We start from the raw sequence: 21,650 nt of genomic DNA on the forward strand, positions 1-21,650 counted from the left end.
GAGTGAAGAACTTCCTCTAGATCAGGGTCAGGGAACCTGCGGTCCTTTGGATGTTGTCTGTCTCCACCGCCCCGAGCTACTGGCCATACTGACTGCGGCTGCTGGGACTTGGAGCCCAGCAACATTTGGGAGGCCCTCACAGGTTCCCTCCTCCTTGCTGCAGATGAAGGCATTCAATTCTCGCTTGAAACAAGGCTCCCTTGGGAAAAACCAGTTGTGGTGAAGCACAACTAGATGGGGCAACGTGCCAAACTTAGCTATTCAAAGGACTAATGAAGTTGCCCAGCAGAGGAATGGGGCAGCAAACGCCAGCCCACAAGGAAGGTTGGACTTGGGAGCTCTTTTTTTTAAGTGGCAGTGCCCCTATTGGTTCCATTGGGATTTTTTCCTCCTGTGTTCTGTTTGTGGAACCACTGGGGAGGTGAGAGATGTGTGGTGTGGTGAAAGGCCTCTGATGGGGATCTACAGAATGTGTGTGTGGGGGGGGTGTCTTTCCCGTCATCCTATCACAATGACAGCTAGTTGTTTTTAAATCTTCTTTTCTAGCCTGTATAGGATGGATCTTGATCTCTCCATAGAATAGAAAGTGATCTTTAGAAGCTGGGCTGTAGGCATCTCTCTTAGGGTGTATTTTTTTGAAATGGGGGCGAGGTAGTACAAATCATAATGCCAGTTTGGAAATCCCACACTCAACATCTCCCCCCCCCCCAATGAGTTTCAGGCTGGCTCGTAGTATCTTGGTCCCCCCCCCCACTCCTCTGCCAGCTTCCATCCTCCAGTACGTATTGCAAAGTGAGGGAGTTGGGAGGAAAGGATGTGAGGCAGATACCTGCCTGAGCTGTCCCTGCATTGCCAATGCAAACTCTGAGAAGGGTGGTTTTTAGAAGTGAACACTGGATTCGGAGAATCTTGAGCAGAAGAATCCCGAGCTTTGGGGTTGTTCAAGGGAAGGTATTTCCCCCCTTGAATATTAATATCAATATCAACAACAACATACCATTAACACCAGGAAGAATAAAAAATATTGGGTCCCCAAAGTTACTGTCAGCAGTGGAGGATCCAAGTATGTTTGGAAGTCTTCATTGCACAAAACTGGAAATACAGTGTTACTTGCTATGTCCTTTCACCTTGCCACTTATTATTGGGAAAGAGGGACCTTGGAGCCTGCCTGGCTGGGCCTTTCTGACTCTTAAGAGGGTTCTTAAAAAAACAAACAGCCTAGACTGCTCTCTCTACAAGTGTGAACAGACCCAGCCCTAAAGTGTGCTGCTTCCTTTTCTGCTTAACCATCTTCTTCCTTTCTCTTCCTCTCCACAGCCTTACGACAGCTTGCCTACCTCACAGACTTGTTTCTTTCAACTGAGGCTCCCACCCTATTCCAGTCAGCTAATCATGGCCGAGCGTTTGCGCTATGCAATCAACAATTGCAGGTCTATAGATATGGACAATTACATGCTGTCCCGAAACGTGGACAACGCTGAGGGCTCAGACACAGATTATTAACTCTGTGGACAAAAATCATCTGCCTTTTTCGCCCATGTCAGATTTCAATGTTGACACCATTTTATGGTAACAATAGATGTTTTAGGAACATAAACAGCTGCCACCTTTTTAGTTACTCTAAATGTAACAAAACTTAGATGTGTTTATTTTTTTGTGACTGTAAACAAAAAAAAATGCAAAAAGTGAGATCAGTAAGGGTTTTCTCCCCCTCCGCCTCCCCCCATATTTTTGTTCACTTTTGATAAGTTTGCATGGAGCCTTTCTTGTGCATTTTTGTTGGGAATGGTACATTTTGTAAACCCTCCCAGTGAACATGAAGAGTTGTACATTGTGTATAATTGTTCATTAGAAAGGACAGTTTTACATGAATATTCATATATTTATTTTTGTTTTAATTTCAAATGCCTGTCCAGGGTTCCTTATGCAGAGAAAATAAAGCAAATTCAAGAACTGAATTGTGGTTTTGTCAATATTTGACATGGTGCTGACCCAGAACCGTGGCTTGCCATTTGGGTCTCCAGTTTGTCGTAAGAAGTCTTTAAAAACTAATCTTCCACAGTATATTAATTTCCTTAAATGAGGTTGACAGCCGAAACCGGGATGGAGGCTTCTGTAAACTGGCACATGAAAAACTACAGGACTTCCAATGAGAGCTGGAACATCAAAACAGGACATGTGCGTTGTTCGCTCACTTTTGTCTATGGCTCAACAATTAGTCCTAATTGTGCAGCTGTGGATGTAATGCTACTTTTTGTTGCAGTCCCAGAGGAGTGGTAATCTGAGAGGGCTTCCAAAGAAAGGTAGTATAAAAGTAGAGAGTAGTGAAGAATTGCAGTTAATAGATTTACATCATTTGCACTAAGAGACACGGTAGACTTTAAGCCATTGTAAGGTAGCAATTTCCTTTGTCAGTTTTTGAGGTATTTTTGAGATTCCAGTAAATAAAGCAGCTGTGACCCTCCAACTCACACCAGCCCAAGGCACTATAGTAATGGTCAGGGAAGAGCTTGGTGTCAAACAGCTGGAGGGACCCAGTTGTTCCCTGCCCAAATGGAGGAAAAAATGCATTCTTACAACATCAAAAGCGGGTTCTTTCTGGATCTTACTAAGTAATCTTAAAAAATAAAAAAAAGCACAAAAGCCAAAGCACTTTATGAAATTGAACACTTAATGTTCCCAAACCATCAGGAACTGTTCCACACACCCCACACCCCACTTCACAAATTCCTCTGGCTCTGCAAACTTTTCAGTCAGCTGTGAGGTTGCTAGTTCTGAGTACCTAACTCCAGGGCTTTGCCATTCTCACAATTTAGTGAGTTTGTGCATGAGAACAGCTAGGTGCCTGTATATGCATGGTCACCATCTCACAACAGAAAGAGCACAGAGCCCGGCAGCTTCTCTCTTGGCTTAGTGCCACAGCAGCTTCTTGAACGCTCTTTCTGCAGGCGAGTTGCTGCCTGGCTTTTTGTCTGGGATCATGTCTGCACTTCTCTCTGCTTTTAGAGAGAGCAATGGCCGATTTTTACGGACTTGCTGCAAACCAGCCTCAGTTATATTCCTGCAGAAGTCCACATGTAAAATTTCTAAAGATGTAGCATAGAAGATTACAGCTTCCAAAGTCCGGTCAGTTATCTGGACACAGTTTTCAAGTTGGAGTGTGTTCAGACAGGAGCAGCTCATCAGAAGCAGTGTGATACAGTCATCTGTGACATGGCCACATCCAGACAGCATCAAAGACAGCAAGTTTGGGCATCTGAAAGAATGAATGCTATAGGTTAGCAAAGTAAAACGTAAGCCACACAGTGCTAAAGTCCTCTACCCCTCACTCCACTGAAGCCAATTCAAACTCTGGCCCATATCTATATGAAGCAGAAAACATAGCACTATTTCAAATGAGACTTTATACTGACCATGTTCTCTAGGAGCAAACAGCCCATAGAATACAGTAATAAATTGCATTAACAATGACCATTAATTTCCCTCTAACGTACAACTTCCCTGTTTAGGGAAGTTTTTAACACATGATTGGAAGCCGCCCAGAGTGGCCGGGGAAACTCAGCCAGATGGGCAGGGTATAAATAATTTCATTATTATTATTATTATTATTATTATTATTATTATTATTATTACAAAACCCTCTCCAAACCATGTATGTATAGCTATGGATATAACTTAGGATAATGCTTCAAGCATCTAATCAAGTGGACTTTCTAATTCCAGGGTGGCTAATTTGGGAGCTTCAGTTTGGCTATGATGATGATGATGATGATGATAATTTTTTATTTATACTAACAGCTAGAGAGCCATGAATTCCCTTTCCCTGCTCCAGAAAGCTCATGCCAGAATAAATTTTAATCCATTAGCTTCCACAAAACTGTTGCGTTTGCAGCATCAGACCAATAGGGAATATCCCTCTGCAGCATCTCCCAATATTATAATCTAGCTAACCTCAAATTATTTAGAACATATCAAATATAAGCTAGTTAAACATACTGGGAAGGTTATTCCAACTTAAGTGAGGGAAAGTCATGCAAAGTGAACCTGCTGGATCAGACCAGAGACCTATCATCTTACTGCATTCCCTGCTTGCATTCTGCCCAGCAAGAGAGCAGAAGCCCTCCTGATGTTTCCTGATAACTGGTAGCTAGAGGCAGAACATAGCCATCACAAGTGCATGGAGGCTACTTCTCTGCCTTGCAGTCTTAGGAAGACTTCACCATTCAGCAACCTAAGAGGAGGCTACTGAAGCTTTTCTGCTGTTCAATACCAATCTGTGTGAATGGACCCTGTTAATGTAAGGGCATCTTATGCCCTAATATTTGTTAGTCTTTCAGCTGCTCCAGGAGTTGGGAGAATTGCTTGATAGACCTCAGACTGGCTGTGTAGAACAATCCATCCTGTGTAGAACCCCAAACCCAAAGAAGGGCAGTGCCAAAGAATGCTCCAACTACCACACAATTGCACTCATTTCACACGCTAGCAAGGTTATGCTTAAAATTCTACAAGGCAGGCTTAAGCAGTATGTGGACTGAGAACTCCCAGAAGTGCAAGCTGGATTTTGAAGGGGCAGAGGAACCAGAGACCAAATTGCAAATGTGCACTGGATTATGGAGAAAGCTAGAGAGTTCCAGAAAAACACCTACTTCTGCTTCATTGACTACGCAGAAGCATTTGACTGTGTCGACCACAGCAAACAATGGCAAGTTCTTGAAGAAATGGGAGTGCCTGATCACCTCATCTGTCTCCTGAGAAATCTCTATATGGGACAAGAAGCTACAGTTAGAACTGGATATGGAACAACTGATTGGTTCAAAATTGGGAAAGGAGTACGGCAAGGCTGTATATTGTCTCCCTGCTTATTTAACTTATATGCAGAATTCATCATGTGAAAGGCTGGGCTGGATGAATCCCAAACTGGAATTAAGATTGCCAGAAGAAATATCAACAACCTCAGATATGCAGATGACACAACCTTAACGGCAGAAAGTGAGGAGGAATTAAAGAACCTTTTAATGAAGGTGAAAGAGGAGAGCGCAAAATATGGTCTGAAGCTCAACATCAAAAAAACAAAGATCATGGCCACTGGTCCCATCACCTCCTGGCAAATAGAAGGGGAAGAAATGGAGGCAGTGAGAGATTTCACTTTCTTGGGCTCCATGATCACTGCAGATGGTGACAGCAGCCACGAAATTAAAAGACGCCTGCTCCTTGGGAGAAAAGCAGTGACAAACCTAGACAGCATCTTAAAAAGCAGAGACATCACCTTGCCAACAAAGGTCCATATAGTTAAAGCTATGGTTTTCCCAGTAATGATGTATGGAAGTGAGAGCTGGACCATCAAGAAGGCTGATCGCTGAAGAATTGATGCTTTTGAATTATGGTGCTGGAGGAGACTCTTGAGAGTCCCATGGACTGCAAGAAGATCAAACCTAACCATTCTTAAAGAAATCAGCCCTGAGTGCTCACTGGAAGGACAGATCCTGAAGCTGAGGCTCCAAGACTTTGGCCACCTCATGAGAAGAGAAGACTCCCTGGAAAAGACCCTGATGTTGGGAAAGATGGAGGGCACAAGGAGAAGGGGACGACAGAGGACGAGATGGTTGGGCAGTGTTCTCGAAGCTACCAGCATGAGTTTGACCAAACTGCGGGAGGCAGTGGAAGACAGGAGTGCCTGGCGTGCTCTGGTCCAGGGGGTCACAAAGAGTCGGACATGACTAAACAACTAAACAACAACTATGAAGTACATAAAGGCTGCTTCAACCATATGATTAGGAAGTCTACACATGTATGGAGTAGGTACAGAGACCTGTTAGAAAGAAAGAACCCATGCTGGGTATCCCCAATAGAGGTGGTAGCAATAAAAGATCAATCTGGAGGAAAAATGGGGGACATATAAGGACTTACTGGAATTTAAGGATGACACTACCAGACTAAAAAATTGAGAGCTACTAACAGGAGTAGTCACACACTGGTTTCAGTATACTCAAGCAAGATATATAGGAGAGATAAAGAAAGAGGGTTTGTGGAAGGCGGGTCAGAGTTTGAAAAAAACACTATTAGGAAGCAACAAGAAACTTACCAAGAATATACCAAATCCTATTAGAATGGGAAACCAAAGATGAGTTAGTGAAGGCAGCAATGATACACTGGGTGTTGGATATTGGACATAATATCGAGCTATCTGCATGGGAAAAACTGGAAGACAATAATTTTTTTGGCATGTTTCACAATTAAAGAGAATATCCAAAAAATGACCTTACAGATGGTTTCTGCCGTCCAGTAAAATTGCTAGAATGTACAAGAAAAGATCCAACTTGTGTTGGAAGTGTTCAGAAATAGAGGATATGCTAATTTATATGTGTGAATTGTAAATGTGTCCAAAAAGGGGGGAGATGGCATATAACGAACTCAAAAAAAATCTAAGCTCACATTTCAAAAGAAACCAGAAGCCTTCTTAGAACAAATACCTAGGAAATACCAAACTGTATTCATGTATGCAATAACTACTGCGCGAATGTGTATCTATCGAATCTATCAACAAACCCTACATTAAACGTCAACTTCCCTTCCTCCCCTTCCATGGCTCATTCCAATTTCTCCTTTACTGTTGCATATTTTAATTACTCCTTATTCTTTCTCTTCCAGTTTTTCCTCCATTTATAATTTTACTGCTAAATATATTCTAATCCTGCTAACATTTTAAGTTGCTTACAATAATTTTTCAAATACTCCACAATTTTTTTCTAATCTTCTTTAAAGACTTTTTGTTCCTGCTGTTATTCTATCAGTTAGGCTAGCATTAATTTCATCTGTCATTCCTCCTTTGTTGGTATTGTGCCCTCCTTTCATTTTTTAGCGTACACCATTCAGGCTTCCGTTGTTGCATACATTAAAATATTTTTCAGATCACTGGGTATATCTGAACCAATTATTCCTAAAATAACAGCGTCTGGTATTTTTATAAAAGACCTTTTCACCCAAAAAATAATTTCATTATAAATCATCTCTCAGAAGCCTTTCACTACTTTACATGTCCACCACATATGGCAGAAGGTACCTCAATTTTCCTTACACTTCCAGCAGTATCTAGTTCTGACTTATACATCTTCGGCTACTTACTGGGTGCTAGATACCACCTATATATCATTTTCATACTTTTTAAATTATTTATTATTATTATTAGCCCACCATCCGGCTGGGTTTCCCCATATAATTCTCTTTTAATGTATAACATGCAGTAAATTTTAGTTCCATAGTTTATCCCATGCACTCAGTTCACTATTATATCATATATCCCTTGCCTTATGTATCATTCCTGGTTTTACCAGCACATATTTTGTTTCCCAGTCTAATAACAACTTATACATTCTAGAAATCAATTTTTCTGTGTTCTCTATAAGCTCCCTTTCAAATTGTGAGCTTTGATTCATAAAACCATTTTTTTTATTTTGAACATTTCATTCAATTTTAACTAGTCCCTTCCTGCTTCTGTAATGTCCTCATATTTCTTAAGCTTTGCCTCTGTAAAGTTCAAAAACTTTGTGTTGCCAAGTCTCAGTCCATATTTTGTTTTTTTCAAGGAGGTTGCTTCTATGGGTGAAAGCCATAGGGTGTTTTCCTTTCCAGCAGGTTTTTGTATTTTTCCCACACTCTGGAAGCTGTGGAATTAGTTGTACCTTGTCTTAGGCTATCAATAGTTAATCTTCCTACAATGAAATGAAGGAGGGGCCCAAAATTTGTTTGCTTTAGCTGGAGGGCAATAACATCCATTTGAAAACTGCTTGGAATAGCTGGCCAAGGTAAAGCACATGCTGGAAATTCCAAAGCATAGAAGGCTGCTATGCTTGATTTGATTTTTTACACCTTAAAAGATGTTGGAATGGTCCCATGGGGAGGAAATAAGGGATAAGAATAGGAAGAACCCTACTAGAAGTATTGTGTTGATTGAAGAGTACTCAAGAAATGCATGTAAACAAAAGTACTGTGATTCTGATGCGAAACCGAATCAGATCGTACAACTGCAGCCTATGCAACTCCCATCTATCACAGAAGCCACCCGTTTTATGAAGCATTTCACAGCCCAAGAACTTACCTGTTGCAAACCTGTTGTAAAAAGTTATTGACTATGTGCTCGTGGGTCTTGCAGATGTTCTGCTGCAAGGTGCTCTTCATCCAGTTCTCAACGTTGCACACTTTGACTTGGCTGGAATGCCAGCAGATGGAGAGGTGGCGCAAGGCTGGTCCCAGAACAAAGTTGTTCTTGGTCAGTTCTGCAGGAGAATGAAAATGCAGCAGAGGCCATAACGAGGGATCCTGAAAGACCCTGAACAACTTAACACAAGTCTGGGCTAAATTTTTCCTGCTCTTTTTATCCAAAAAGGAGAAGATGTGCAGAAGGCATTCCCAATTCATCTGTGTGATATGCATTGCCACTGAGTGGCTGTAGGGAGAAGGTATGGTATGTTTCAGCAGCAAGACAGGAGGCCTGAACGGCTTCCAAGTCACTTCTGGTCTCTTGCACAAATATGGTGTGGAATGGAAGCTATTTTTGGCTGCCAGCTGGCAAAGGCGTTTCAAAAAAGGGCAAGGATCAAGGGGAGGCTGGCTGCAGACTCAGTCTCTTCTCCCCGTGGAATGGCTAGAGCAGGAGCAAAATGGCTTAGTTTAGTCAAATCTTGCCTTAAAAGGATTTATTTGCCTCCGAGACTATTCATGTTTAGGAGGTGGTTTCTGCTTGTTTAGAGCGCTTCCCAGCCCACCCATCTGTTTATGTCACATGATGGATAAAGCCACTACTTCCCCTGTAAAAGGTCTGAAGCTGGGTTCACATCATACCAGGACAGCTCCTGATTTCAAAGAATGGCTGTGCACCAAAGGCAGCCCACATGGGGGAGACAGCCAAGATTTACACACTATATAAATCCACTGAGATTCTACAATGCAAGTTTAAGACTCTCTGCTTCAAAGCCCTGGATGAGCAGCACCTAGTTTGCTGGACAACAGCTGGATGCAGTCATTACTTAAAAGTCAGTAGCTCTCAAATGATGGAGTGGTTATTGCTAGCTTGGTGCGGGGGGGAAGGTTCTGTTATTTTTTGTTGTGAAGGTCTCATCATGTTGCAGAATGGGACACTTCAGCTACATAGTTCACGTATTTGGTTAAACAGAGATGAGAAGTAGAGGAACTTTCCAGAGACTTCCAAGAAATGATGAGAGCTCTGAGCTTGGTTATGAGTTAAAAGGTTCACCCAGTCATTTGTGAAGTAGTTCTGCCCTCCTACCTTGCTGCCTGCCTGGATGAAAAACTACAGAACTGAAGCCCACCTTCCCATTGCTTGGGTGTGACGAGCTACTGCCAGCCAGAAGCTGCTTTAAGGCACCTGCTCCAGCACCAAAGGCTCCAGCTTGGCCTTTGTTATATTTAAACATCTCCAAGGACAGACAGACCCAGCCTGTGAGAAGAAAAGATCTGGGCAAAAATTAATCCATTCAGCTCCTTTGCATCTTGAGGGGAGGCAGTCGTATCGTTCCCCGTGTCCTCTTTTGATTCATTATTGCATCTGTATCTCACATTTCCTTCAAGAAACTGTCTTGCCCTCTTTTTATCCTCACAAGCACCCTGTTTCTATCCAAATATGATTTTGGTTTTAAACGCAGTGTAAGGTAGTCTCTATGGGAGTATATTGTATTTAATTATGGGGTATCAGAGTTTTTAGGGGGTTAACCAGGCTGGGATCGCTGGCTTGTTGGTTTTTGAATGTCTGATGTAGATTTTTTCAATTTTGTTGTGCTGTATGGGACAATGGCAATAAAGATTATCGTATGGTGATGTAGGTGAAGCCATGGGACGGTGACTAGCCCAGTCACCCAGGGAGCTTCTTAATGAGTGGGGATTTGAACCCTGGTCACTCAAGGGCTAGTCTGACACACTGACCACACTTGCTCTGCAAATGCCCATCTGGGCTCTTCATGAAGCACAACCCATAGCTCCAAGTGAAACTTATTCCCTTAAAAAGGAACAGAAAGTTCAGTGGAGGTACAAGAGAAAGGAAATGAAAGGAAGCTGTTCCTCTTGGAGCCCCTTCCAAGCTCCCCTGCTGGGGGAATGAGAGGCCGTCATTGACTGGACAGGGGCTGTTCTACAGAAAGGCTCCACACAGCTGTTCTAAATGATCAAGGATGCAAACACACAACAGCTGACTAAAAGAAATAATGCAATCTTTGTATCGAGTCTGCAAAGGGGAGGAACTTACAAGAAATATTTAGCCAAACATACTCTGCGTACATAGAAATGCCATATGTCTGGTTTTTCCTGGACACGACCTCTTTTTCATGGTCAAAATTTCTCTCCAGGCAGAATTTATAAATTTGGCAAAATGTCTGGGTTTGGCGGCTGGCTGACTGGAGCAAGGAGTTGTGCACGCAGCAGGGGAGAAGCGGCAGCAAAAAGGAGCTGTCAAATCCGGGCTCCTGCTGGAGCTGGTGTGCTTTGCCGGGACTTGGCTGGCAGGCTAGAGCTGCAACGCCAAAGCCACTTCCTCCTCCTCCTCCTCCTCTTCCACACCACCCTCCACCGGTCAGACTTAGGGCAGAGGAAACATCGGTTGTGTGTGTGGAGCATGGGGAGGCAGGCATATCCCTGGGGGAGAAGAGGGAGGAGAAGCCAGGTTCTGAGGCTGGAAAGGATCTTCCGCTGGAGCGCAGCTCCTGTAGTTTGGCCTCTCCCCTGCCCCCTTGGCTGCATCGGGCCCTGGGCATGTGGCCTTTCGGTCCCTCCAGTCTCCCTCCTTAACTTAGCAGTGGTGAAGAGTTTTCTGGAAAATTATCAGTGCTTTAAACTGATTGGAATCTAACATTTTTGGCTTACATTTAGGAAACAAAACTGAAGTATGTCATTTACAGATGGGTAGCCGTGTTGGTCTGCCATAGTCGAAATAAAAAAATTCCTTCCTGTAGCACCTTAAAGACCAACTAAGTTAGTTCTTGGTATAAGCTTTCGTGTGCATGCACACTTCTTCAGATACACATCTGAAGTATGTCATGTTCTGCATAATGAACACAAACATTGGAAGATTTCCCAATAACCTAAAAGTATTAGAAATAATATTTAGGATTAAAAAATAAAGAAAGCTTACTTAATGTGGTTTAAATGTTATATTCCAACCGTTTCAAAGCATTACTAGGATATTATTTTTCTTTGAGTAATTGTACATATTTTGATACGTGATTGTGCTATAATAAAATGTTAACCACTTAAATGTATGCAGGTTTCCTTAGGAGGATAACCTAAGGAATGTGTCCTCTTTTTTTGCTCTTCAAAGTATGGCAATCCTGGTATACAAGTATGATCCAGTTCCGGCCTTGAAAAAAACCTGTTCCATCAGCTTTTACAAAAAGTTCCCTGCCAGCTTTCCTGGAGCTTTTCCAGGAACTTCTGTCGATTCTTACTTGCCCTGATCAAAAATGTAAATCTAGTTCATTAAAGGGCTCTTCTTCCAGAAGCTCAGGAAAACTGATTCTCACACAATGAGCACAGAGAGAAAAGACTTTAATGGCAAATCTTTCAGAGGAATATGTTCTATGAAGGAATTTGAATTGTGGCCAACAATCCCCTTCCGAAATGCTCAACAGTCCTCACCGAGGATTACACACAATATTTTAATGGCAAACAATCACAGCTATGGCACTAGAACCCCGAGGCCCCTCTCAGGCACGCAGGCACCAAAGGGTATTCAAGATGCAGATCACCACTCCAGTGAGAGCGAGAGAGTGAAAGAGAGAGAACGGGGGGGGGGGGGGGAGAGAGAAAAGCACCACACTGCCATTTCCAACCAGTCACCACAAGTGCCTGAAAGTCTGACTGCCTCTTACCTTTGTAGTTGGGTCTTAGTTGCCTAATCCTTTTGTCTGTGGAATGGAAACACTCTGGTCCATCAACAGAACTTCCTAGGCAGAGCACCTTTGGGGTGGTGGACCATTTGTGAAGCAGACAGGCTTCATCTTGCAGGAAATGGGGTGGGTGGAGGGGGGGTAAGACAGGGCATGGTTCCCAACAACTACACAGGGGAGCAACCTTTAATTGGGAAGTGTTGATAACTAGCGTGAACTAAGCCAGTGCTTTTTCAGAGAGCATCTCTAGTGCTTACCTATATTACCAGCTGCACATTCCTGCCCATAACTGTCACTGGCTGGCAGTGCTACACCTGGCAGCTGAGGGGGCAGAACTGAAAAAGTCCCCCCACCCTCCCCTTTAGACTCAGGTTATACAAACAAGGGTAAAAATAAAATACTAATCCATGCGCAGTACACACTTTGACTGCTTCAAATCTGTCACTTTGACACGACTCACTGAGTATAATCCAGCGGATAAGGAAATCTCCACCAGGAAGAGAAATAACTTGTGTTGCCACAACTCACTGATTAGACATTTGCGTTTGCAGGGGTGGGTGGAGCTAAATTAGGAAAAGGCTTCTTTGTCCAAACTGACGTGCCTGAGCCACCACACAGCCGGCTTCAAAAACAGGAACAAGTAAGTGCATTGCATTTCAACTGCCACATTCCAAAAAGAAAGAAGGTCTTCACACAGGGGAAAGATACCATGACAAAAAAGGAGGAGGGGAAGAGGGAGGCAAAAGGTGGAAGAGAAAGGGGAGAAATGAGAACCAGACCCAGCTATTTAACATAGCCAATTTTTAAGAAAGGCACATTTACATTACTTTCTGAAGCTTCCTCCTTAATTCCAGCAGGAGCTGGTGCTGAGGAAATATAGCACATAGTGTGACCTGATGTTTTCGCTCTGCCTCCTCACTTAAGCAGATGCTAATTCAGGGTTACAACCCCAGGGAACTTGATCATAACCCTACCATGGACCCTTTGGGCATCACTGAGGTTCATTACAAACTCCAGCGACCTGATTCTCTTCTCTACTTTGAAACCCTGGGGTGAACATAGCACCACAAAATGGTGCTATAATTTCCTATTGGGTGTGTGAAAAAGCAATCAAGTATGTGTAAACCACATGGGCACAATCTGAGGGGGCCAGCCTCTCCTCAAAATAGCCAGAGTTGCAAGAGAGCATCCTTCTGTCCATTTGAACTAGTCGGTGAGAGCCAAAATCCCTGCTGGGCTGGGCTCCTTACAACTGTAAACCAAATCTGCAGCAACAAACCACAAGATGCAGAGCAAAGAAATGCCAACAAGGAACCCAGCATTGCAATGCTGCAACAGGGATTATTAATACTAGTGAAGACTATAGTCTCTACATTTGCAGTCACCCAAGACTGCTGCTTCCATGATACAGGGATGGCAATTTTACCTATTCCATTCTACCTTCAAGGCATCACAAGACAAAAGGATGCATGATAGTATTACAAGATGGATTATACACACAGTTCTAATCTTAATGGAAAGACTAGCAAATCCTGAATTTTCTCAGCTTTTTTATAGCTTAATTGCTGTAGAACACTAATCTTTCCTCTTGCTTTAAAGGAGAAATGAAAAAATGGAGCAAATTCCTATTATAAACAATGAAGCCAGCTACTAAAGTACAGAGAATTTTGAAAGAAAGCAGCCTCCAAAGACAAAGAGTAGCAGCGATTACATGGCCTGTTGAATGAGGCCACAATTCATACACTCCTTTTCTTTTTACAGGCAGCCAAACAACTGTCCACACATAAAGTGTTTGGTACAAGTCCTTGATCTTAAGAAAAAAAGCCTTCCCAAACAGCTGAAAGCCTCCAGACTATTTCATAATTAGGTACACAAATGTGCTTATTAGAAAGATTCAAGTTTCTTTGATGTAAATGTGCCTTCAGAAAGCAAACTCCAACATTGATATACAATGATATACAAAGTCAAACAACTAAAGTAGCTCTTGAAACAATATATATAAATTGGGTTGAAGTAGCAAATGAGGTGTTGTTTTTTTCCTGGTATGACTAACAACAGTTAGCTTGTGTCCATGTTAACAAATCAAATACTCTACTACTGACAAAATAAAACCAGAACCCACAAGAAAAAAAATGAAAAGTGCACAATGAAATCAAGAGTCTTGGATCAAGTATCTGTGGAGGATTGGAAATGTTTTGTCTGATGGACTTGATATGCACAGGGCAGGAAGAGGTATTAAAGTTTATCAGATGCTGATTTGGCCTGCCGGTCTACATAGAAGAGGATGTAAGCCTTGGCTTTCACCACCGTCTCCTCATCAGTCAGCGTCACGGTGCTGTCATTGAAATGGAACCATCGGCCTTCATGAGTCGCATAGGCTGTATAATGTCCAGAGCCAACCCTGAGAACATCAAGAAACATAGCATGAGGGAAATTAACTCACTGCTTTCTATTTTAAAAATAAGGCTAAGAGGTCATGGGGAAGGATCCTGGTTTTAGCTATTTCCTTCACCTTAAAATACTTGCCATGCCTCAGCTGCCTTTTCCTTCATTGGATACATCCAACGCAAACACTGATATGAAACATTTCCAGAATGCCTTCTAATGTTCAGGAGCCTTAGGCACATAGCCATGCAAAGATAAACGCAGCCTGTTAGTGGAAGAGGTTCTCTCCTCCTGCTCACTCTCAAGGCTGGGCTTATGCAAGGCTGAAGCATCCACTGGGAAAAGTCTGCACCCCTTCAGTCCTGCCTGCTCAAGGGCTGGGGCAGCATCCATTGGGCGTGCTCTCCATTAGTTTGGTCTTCACTGCCTTACTTTTTGACTGGAATACTTCTCTACTTCTATTCCCAGCATTTACTTAGCCAAGGCGGAAAATGACCCGTCTCCTTAAATGTGCCAGCAGTTTAACCCATAATCAACCAGCCAGGGTCCCCACAATGCCTGGTGCATGAAGCAAGAGTGGCTACCCCTCCCCATGTCATAGAGAAAATAAATATGACTTATTTAGTTGGTGCTGTTGGCTTATTCAGGAAGAACCTCAGGCCCTGTTTTTGCCAGAAGCTATTCAGCACTGCATTTTCTTTTTCTGTTGCTACAAGCAGGAGCCCTTTTGGGGTCATGGGACTTGCCCAGGGCCACATAACAAGTGGAACAGTGGAACCCACATCTCAGGCCCAAGTCTAACAGACCAGCCACTAATCAGCCTACATCATTTTTGAGAGTGTAGCCTGGTCAGTTACAGTCAGACCATATAATGTGAAGCCAGCTGGATTGTAATCCATTCAGGGTTTTGGGAAAGAACCAAGATCCCACATTTAAATAGTTCTAATTCTGAATTATCTTTTTGTGTGTTAATTTATGTTGACTCCAATCTAGATCAAGAGGCATTTGTCTTCTAGATATGAGAGCTCTCCTTTTGAAAAAAAATAACAGCTCCTCTGACAACAAGCTGCTTCTCACCTGGATGACTGCACTTTTAAACAAAAAATCAAATGTGACCAGCTACCTCTCATGTAGGAATTAAATGTATTTCCATTTCATTTAAGTAACTCAAATAAGATTGTGAAGTATAAAATTTCTATCAGGACCACAGACAATATTTTCAGGCAAAGCGTTGCATCTCTTTATTGATTTATTAAACTTAAAAGGGGAATTAACAAGATAAGCAAAGCTAACAAGGTCATTCTGCATAGATTAGGTTGACATAGCAAGGCTCCCTCTCTAGTCACCATTTCCAGTTGTTCCCATGCATTCTTTTTCAATTAATGCCTGGTTCCCAATGGAGTGATGCAGGTTTTACAGCAGAGAAGCCTTTCAATCATCAACTCAGAAAGGCAAAAGAGCCTTCAGGGTCCAATCATACTCACCCTGAACCGTGGTGCACCACCACAGCTGCAAGGTCATACAGACAGCTTTCTGGACCACTGTTTTCTGGCTGCAATTGGGAGGGGGACAAGGAAGAGAGACAAGAGAGAAGAGGAATTGAGAATTTCCCAGCAGCATTCCAGGGCCCCTGACTAGCAGCTCCCCATGACAAGTCACTGTACCTCTAGCAAGTAACATTTCATGTCTAGGCCTCTCAGGGGAAACTCAACATACGTGTCCACTTTGTTCCTCAGATAAGCTGTCCAGTGAAAGCGTTTTAGATGTAAGCACAGCACCTGTGGAATTAAAAATGGCACATAAGCCGAAGGACATGCCACAAATTCCTTAATGGAGGAGTACTTTAAAAACAACAGACCTGCCACCTCCTCTGCATGTCAAGAGCATATCATAGCAAAGTAGCTGTCACATTTATACCCACATGATCCTAGCAGAAACTTCCAAGTTTGCTTAAAGATAAAATTCCAGAAATAAAACATTTCCCCTCCTCCCCCCAAAAGGCCCATATGTAGTAGCAAAAACGACAAAGTACTGCAGCTCTGAGATACAAGCTATTTTACCGCAGAATGAACACTGAAGCAACATCCCACTTCAGGTTTGGGGTGTGCATTCACTTTGGTCAAAGCGTGCACTTTCAAAGTGGCTTGTTTTGAAAAGATTTGGCCCTTCTCTGACGCAAATCAGAATCTCTGACGCTTCTTCCAAGGCTTCCAAGGGACAGGCAACAAGTTTAAACTTTTCTCTACAAGCTCTCCACAATAGAAAAGGCCAGGCATGAAAGAGAAGTTCATTTTGTGACTGACAGCTCTAACTTCCAACCAAAGAATGACTTTAGAAGGAATGTCTTCAATCATATAGGAAGGATGATAAAGTAATATGACAGACCTGTGCCACTGTTTTCCATTTCCCTGTGCTAGTTCATTCTCTTAGCAGCAGTAACACTGGAAGAGTGGTGGCTGGGTTTTTTTTTGGGGGGGGGGGTTTGCTTGTGATATGAATATCTCCTTATGCCAATCAAAATCACTCTCTCACTAAGACCCTTCCTTTAAAACTCCAGTCCCTTGAATCCTAATTTTTAAATAATTCCTCTTGTCTGAGTCTGTTCTATCTTGAGTGTTGCTTATTATCAGGTAAGTCGTTTCTGCTCATCTCTAAACCCAGCTGTGCTGGCTGAGGCAAATAGGGAGCTGTAGTCCAAATTATATGGGAGGCACCAGTTTGCAGAAGGCTGAGATCCATAATCTTTTACAAATTTCAACTCCTAGATCTCACCTTTGGTAGTTTCTGAATCCAAAATTTCTTGGTGGACTTTTGCTTCTTTTTACATTTGTGGCACATATAGAGCTCTGTTTCATCAAGTTCTTCCAGGTCTGTAAAACTGCGAAGACAATCTAGAACAATTGAATTGACATGATTAAAGTCATTTCCTCTGCTTTTTGACCCATCCCTCTAATGATCTAAATAAAAATACTGATGAAAGAGGCAAAAAAGGCAATTGATATATGCAGATGGCAAGGGTTTAAAAAAACACCACCACCTACCTGGTAATGTACACATTGGTCCATTTTCTTGGTTCTTACGTTTATTTCGGAAGTGACTTGGAATATCTAGCGAAAGGTCTAAAGAAGACACAGGCAATTTCAAAATTAGTTTCTAATGTCAAAAACATAACATCTGCTCATAAAACTTTTCAAGATGCTTGATTTACCTAGGAATGGATCAAACTTTCTGGATTCAGTCCCACATATCAAGCAGTTGACTTCATTCTGCAGAATGCCTCCAAAGATGGCTGTGACAACAGTAGACGTGCCATTTCTGAAGATAACATTACAAGGAGAAAAGGGTCAGCACTGCACAGCTGGTCACATTCAACTACCACCAAGAGCCCCTAGCCATGCTGAAAACATCCTTTAGGTCATCTAAGTTTCTTAGAACGGATATGGAGAGGTGCTTACATTCAGAAATGGAGCTACTAATATTGCCCCAAATACAACATAAATGTTATGCTCTGTCCAAGTGGCAAAAAGTATCCCCAGATAAATAAATGAAGAAGCACCAGTTGTGGTTGAGAAGGAGTATACTGTACAAAAACATTTTTCTCCCTCTCTCATAACAGCAGAACCCAGGAACACCCGATGAAGTTGAATGCTGGGAGATTCAGGACAGAAAAAAGAAAAGTACTTTTTCCACACACAGAATGCATAGTTACGCTATGGAATTAACTCCAGCAAGATGTGGTGATGGCTACCAACTTGGATGAATTTAAAGGATGATTAAAGAAATTTGTGGAAGGACATAAGGCTACGAATGGCAACTAGTTATTGATGATGGCTCTGTTCTACCTCTAGGATCAGGAGAGGGCTGGAGAGGGCTACTGCACCCATGTCCTATACTTTCAAAAGGCTGAACCCTAAAGCTCAGCCTTTATACTTCCCTTCACCTATCCCTCAAAGGCAGACACATTGCTGAGGCATGGAAGCACCACTTCAGCAGATGAGGATGCTTCCATTTAACTGGCCACTCTCCCACTTCATCTACTTGGCATAAGAGGTCCATGTTTCCAAGGGACATACTCCCCATGTGTCACCTCACTTCCTGGCATACAAAGGGCAATGTGAGGGAACTGGACATGACGCAGAAAAATGCCACATGGTTATTGGGGGGGGGGGGGAGTTGGGATGCCAGGCTACTCTCCAGGAATTTCTGCTTGCCCCACCAATAAAGTGCATCAGCTGTAAAAGGTAAATAGACCCCTAACCATTAGGTCCAGTCATGGCCGACTCTGGGGTTGCAGCTCTCATCTCACTTTACTGGCCAAGGGAGCCGGTGTACAGCTTCCAGGTCATGTGGCCAGCATGACTAAGCCGCTTCTGGCGAACCAGAGCAGCGTACGGAAACACAGTTTACCTTCCCGCTGGAGCGGTACCTATTTATCTACTTGCACTTTGACGTGCTTTTGAACTGCTAGGTTGGCAGGAGGCATCAGCTGTGATGGGAAATAATTATCCATTGAAGATAACATGTCAGCTCCCAGGAGTCTGCCTTCAGCATGATCAGAGGCTGCAAGCCAAAGCCAGCTGCTAACATGCTGGCTCCCAACCTCTGTGAGCATTTTTCTGACAAACTTCTGCCAAAGGCCACTCCCAATCTTTGTTGTCTAGAAACTACATAATTTGCATTTTCTGCCCTACAATTCAGATCTTATGGTTTGAGGAAACCAGATTAAAAACCTCTCTTCTTACATGCAGCATCTACTGCCACCAGAAAGACCCGAATTCTCTTGCAAGATGACTGAGCGGGAAACACCATTGAAGCCTCCTTGGAGTTCCAAGTGCAGATGGTCCAAAAGGTAACGCATGAATTCATGGGCATCTTGCTGCTGGTAGCCCCTTAACACAAACATATCAATGAATATACAGACTGCTTACTTACATTGGTACATAATTCACATTACATGGCATGGCTTACAAATCAGGAAATTTCAATTACATTGGATGTATCACTTTATAATAAAAAAAGGCTCAGAGTGATCATTCTTGCCACTGTGACAACAGATATATGGCCCTGTAGTTCTACAACCAAACAAAAGGCCAACAAGCTTCCCTACAATAGCTCAAATGCAAAACTTATTCGGAGCTGAAAGAAAATCCAGCAACGCGAAACACATTTTGAAATATGCCAATGTGGTAAGGTTGTGAAGGCGGTGGGAGTTTTGTACTTGTAGTGCAATTTACTTTACCTAGATGGTTTATTTTCAAGACAGAGGAAGGGACATTTATATATTTTAAAAACCCTGTGAAAACAACTCTAAAATGAACACACTGCAGGCATTGCAAATGTTCTGCAATATGAACTTATATTGTACTGTAGCCCTAACACATGGGAACGTATTTTATTTCAAAAGTAAACCAAGCACACACTGAAGTTGGGGAATGAGATCTGGCTACCACCAGCACCCCATCGCAACAGCTGCCACTTTAGGAATCCACCTATTCATGGATCTCCTGCCTGCTTCTCCAGGACCAACAGCAATGTTTCTTCATGAAAGTGCCCAGGCTGACAAGTGTGCCCACACAGGGTGCCTTTTTGTCACCTCCCTCAGAGATGGCACCCGGGGCAGACCGCCCCCTGCTCCCCTTCCTACACCCCTGTGCCCATGCACATTAATGTAAGAAAACATGGCAGCCAGCTCTGTAGCACCCATAACCAGCATGAGCCGAAAAAGGACTGACAGGAAGAAATAGGGAGAGCGGTTCAGTGGGTGTGCTATGGGGCCTGTGGGTTGCCCGACTGAGATATAGGAAAACAAAACAAAAAATAATCAACTGAATGGTGTACATCCCCTGTATGTGGACATTTGCTGTGGCATCTACCTGCCTATAATAGTAATATCCTTACTGCTCTCTTGCCTCTTGTGTGCTCTAACTACAACTGGATGCCATTTCATGGCTGCTGCTGTAATCATGCAGCAAAACTGGGGTTATGCTTTCAGCACAGTATCCAGTGCATCCACCCAATTCCAGAGAATGCTTGCTACTTATTGTGTGTCCCATTCCCAGCATTCAGTGGGAAAATTAATGCACTTATGGAGTCAGAACAGCACCACCAGACACAAAACAGGGACGTATCAGTACATTTTGGAGTATCCCCAAGGTTGGCAGAAGTACCACAAAACAAAACAAAACAAAAAACAGAACAGCAAAATGAGGACTGACTTGGGGGAAGGAGAAAAAGACACTGAAACCTAGGTAGGAGAAGGAATGGAAAATAAAATAAATGTGTTGATAAAAATGTGTAGAGAAGCCTCTCATTGTCTAGATGGGTCATTTCCTGGTGCACAATATGAATCCATTTTTAAATTTACCCAGGGATACAAGAAACCAATAGAGAAAACAAAAAAATTACCGTTTAGCTTTCTAATCACAGCAAATATATAATTACATTTTTAGACTGCATTGCTCAGCATTTTATTTCAGGGTTTTGACTGGATTTTTATTGACAGCATGTATTTCATTTTACTTTCTTTTGTAGTCTTTTGATTTTATAACTTCTACTTTGTAAAACTACTTAGAAGCTTTTAAATATATATATTAGACAGTCTATAAATTGGTTAAACAAACAAATGGCACACCAGATTCGCCTGAAATTTGTACAAAACCAAAGCTTCTAAGCAATGTCAGTGTTTACAGTCCACTACAGGATTTTATACAATTATATTTCTTGGCAAAGAAGGTATTATATGTGCTATTAAGTACACAAAATTATCTGGAATCGATAACATTCCTAATCAAGACAATCTCACTAAGGATTTTATAGTTTTCCTCCGAGTTCTTTTTTTCAGACTGGGAAGCGAGGCTAGAGGACAGTGAAACCTGGGCCCGAGCTGGATCCACCCACAGTTTGAAAAATGGGAAACAAACTTAAAACTGTTCACGAAAAGCCTTCCAAGCATACACTTTCTCAAATGAGTATGCCAAACAAAGCCACCTGAAAAGGTTTGGTCCATATTGTTCATATTTTCTCAACAGGGAAATATTTGTAAAGTCTCCAAGAAAGAAACAGCCTTTCTCTCAGCCTAACTCAAGGCGGGTTCAAGCACAGAGCATCTAATGATGACTTGCACATGTTAAGAATACTGTTGGGGGCGGGAGGAAGAGACAGAATTGTAGATCCATCACTATACAAGCAGAGCCCTTCTCTGAGATTGCTTCAGAAACAAGACTCTTCAGTGCAGTCACATGCTTGAATCAGCATAGGGCTGGAGCAACAGCAACACTCTTTTAGAAAGGGGGAGCTATGTTAGTCTATCAGAGCAAAAATGAAGTCTCATGGCGCCTTAAAGATGTAACAGACGTGAGAGTCCAGCTCCTCAGA

The 21,650-nt window shown here is 42.5% G+C and overlaps 3 protein-coding genes across 23 annotated transcripts in view; 1 reads left to right on the plus strand and 2 right to left on the minus strand.

Moving 5' to 3' along the window:
• The window catches only part of HERC1 (HECT and RLD domain containing E3 ubiquitin protein ligase family member 1), a 113,661-nt gene extending 111,703 nt beyond the window's left edge, over positions 1–1,958 (plus strand). For all 19 annotated transcript variants that reach the window (XM_080980635.1, XM_080980624.1, XM_080980639.1 and 16 more), the window contains one exon: positions 1,318–1,958. In XM_080980635.1, the coding sequence (XP_080836761.1) occupies positions 1,318–1,503 (186 nt within the window). In that variant the 3' untranslated portion in view covers positions 1,504–1,958. The remainder of the gene's footprint in view (positions 1–1,317) is intronic.
• FBXL22 (F-box and leucine rich repeat protein 22) lies at positions 1,862–10,892 on the minus strand. Its single transcript, XM_080980858.1, has 2 exons — positions 8,096–10,892; positions 1,862–3,256 (listed from the first exon to the last, which is right to left on the minus strand). Exons 1-2 carry the CDS (start codon positions 8,428–8,430, stop codon positions 2,911–2,913), a joined length of 681 nt encoding a protein of 226 aa, XP_080836984.1. The 5' UTR covers positions 8,431–10,892; the 3' UTR covers positions 1,862–2,910.
• Positions 10,893–11,533: 641 nt separating this feature from the next.
• USP3 (ubiquitin specific peptidase 3) overlaps positions 11,534–21,650 on the minus strand; it is a 41,122-nt gene continuing 31,005 nt past the window's right edge. For 2 of the 3 annotated variants that reach the window (XM_080980780.1, XM_080980781.1), the window contains exons 9-15: positions 19,019–19,165; positions 17,485–17,591; positions 17,318–17,395; positions 17,049–17,167; positions 15,941–16,054; positions 15,761–15,828; positions 11,534–14,292 (exon numbers count right to left, since the gene is read on the minus strand). In XM_080980780.1, the coding sequence (XP_080836906.1) occupies positions 14,127–14,292; positions 15,761–15,828; positions 15,941–16,054; positions 17,049–17,167; positions 17,318–17,395; positions 17,485–17,591; positions 19,019–19,165 (799 nt within the window). In that variant the 3' untranslated portion in view covers positions 11,534–14,126. The remainder of the gene's footprint in view (positions 14,293–15,760; positions 15,829–15,940; positions 16,055–17,048; positions 17,168–17,317; positions 17,396–17,484; positions 17,592–19,018; positions 19,166–21,650) is intronic. The other variant, XM_080980782.1, reaches the window with a different exon arrangement.

Source organism: Podarcis pityusensis (genome assembly GCF_964106645.2).
Source record: "Podarcis pityusensis genome assembly, chromosome: 14".
NCBI lineage: Eukaryota > Metazoa > Chordata > Lepidosauria > Squamata > Lacertidae > Podarcis > Podarcis pityusensis.

Excerpts from the sequence above, each read along its gene's own strand:
- FBXL22 (XM_080980858.1), bottom strand. The coding sequence starts at position 8,430 with ATGCATATCACACAGATGAATTGGGAATGCCTTCTGCACATCTTCTCC. Across the intron at positions 3,257-8,095 it reads TTACAACAGGTTTGCAACAG|ATGCCCAAACTTGCTGTCTT; the intron begins GTAAGTTCTTGG and ends TCATTCTTTCAG.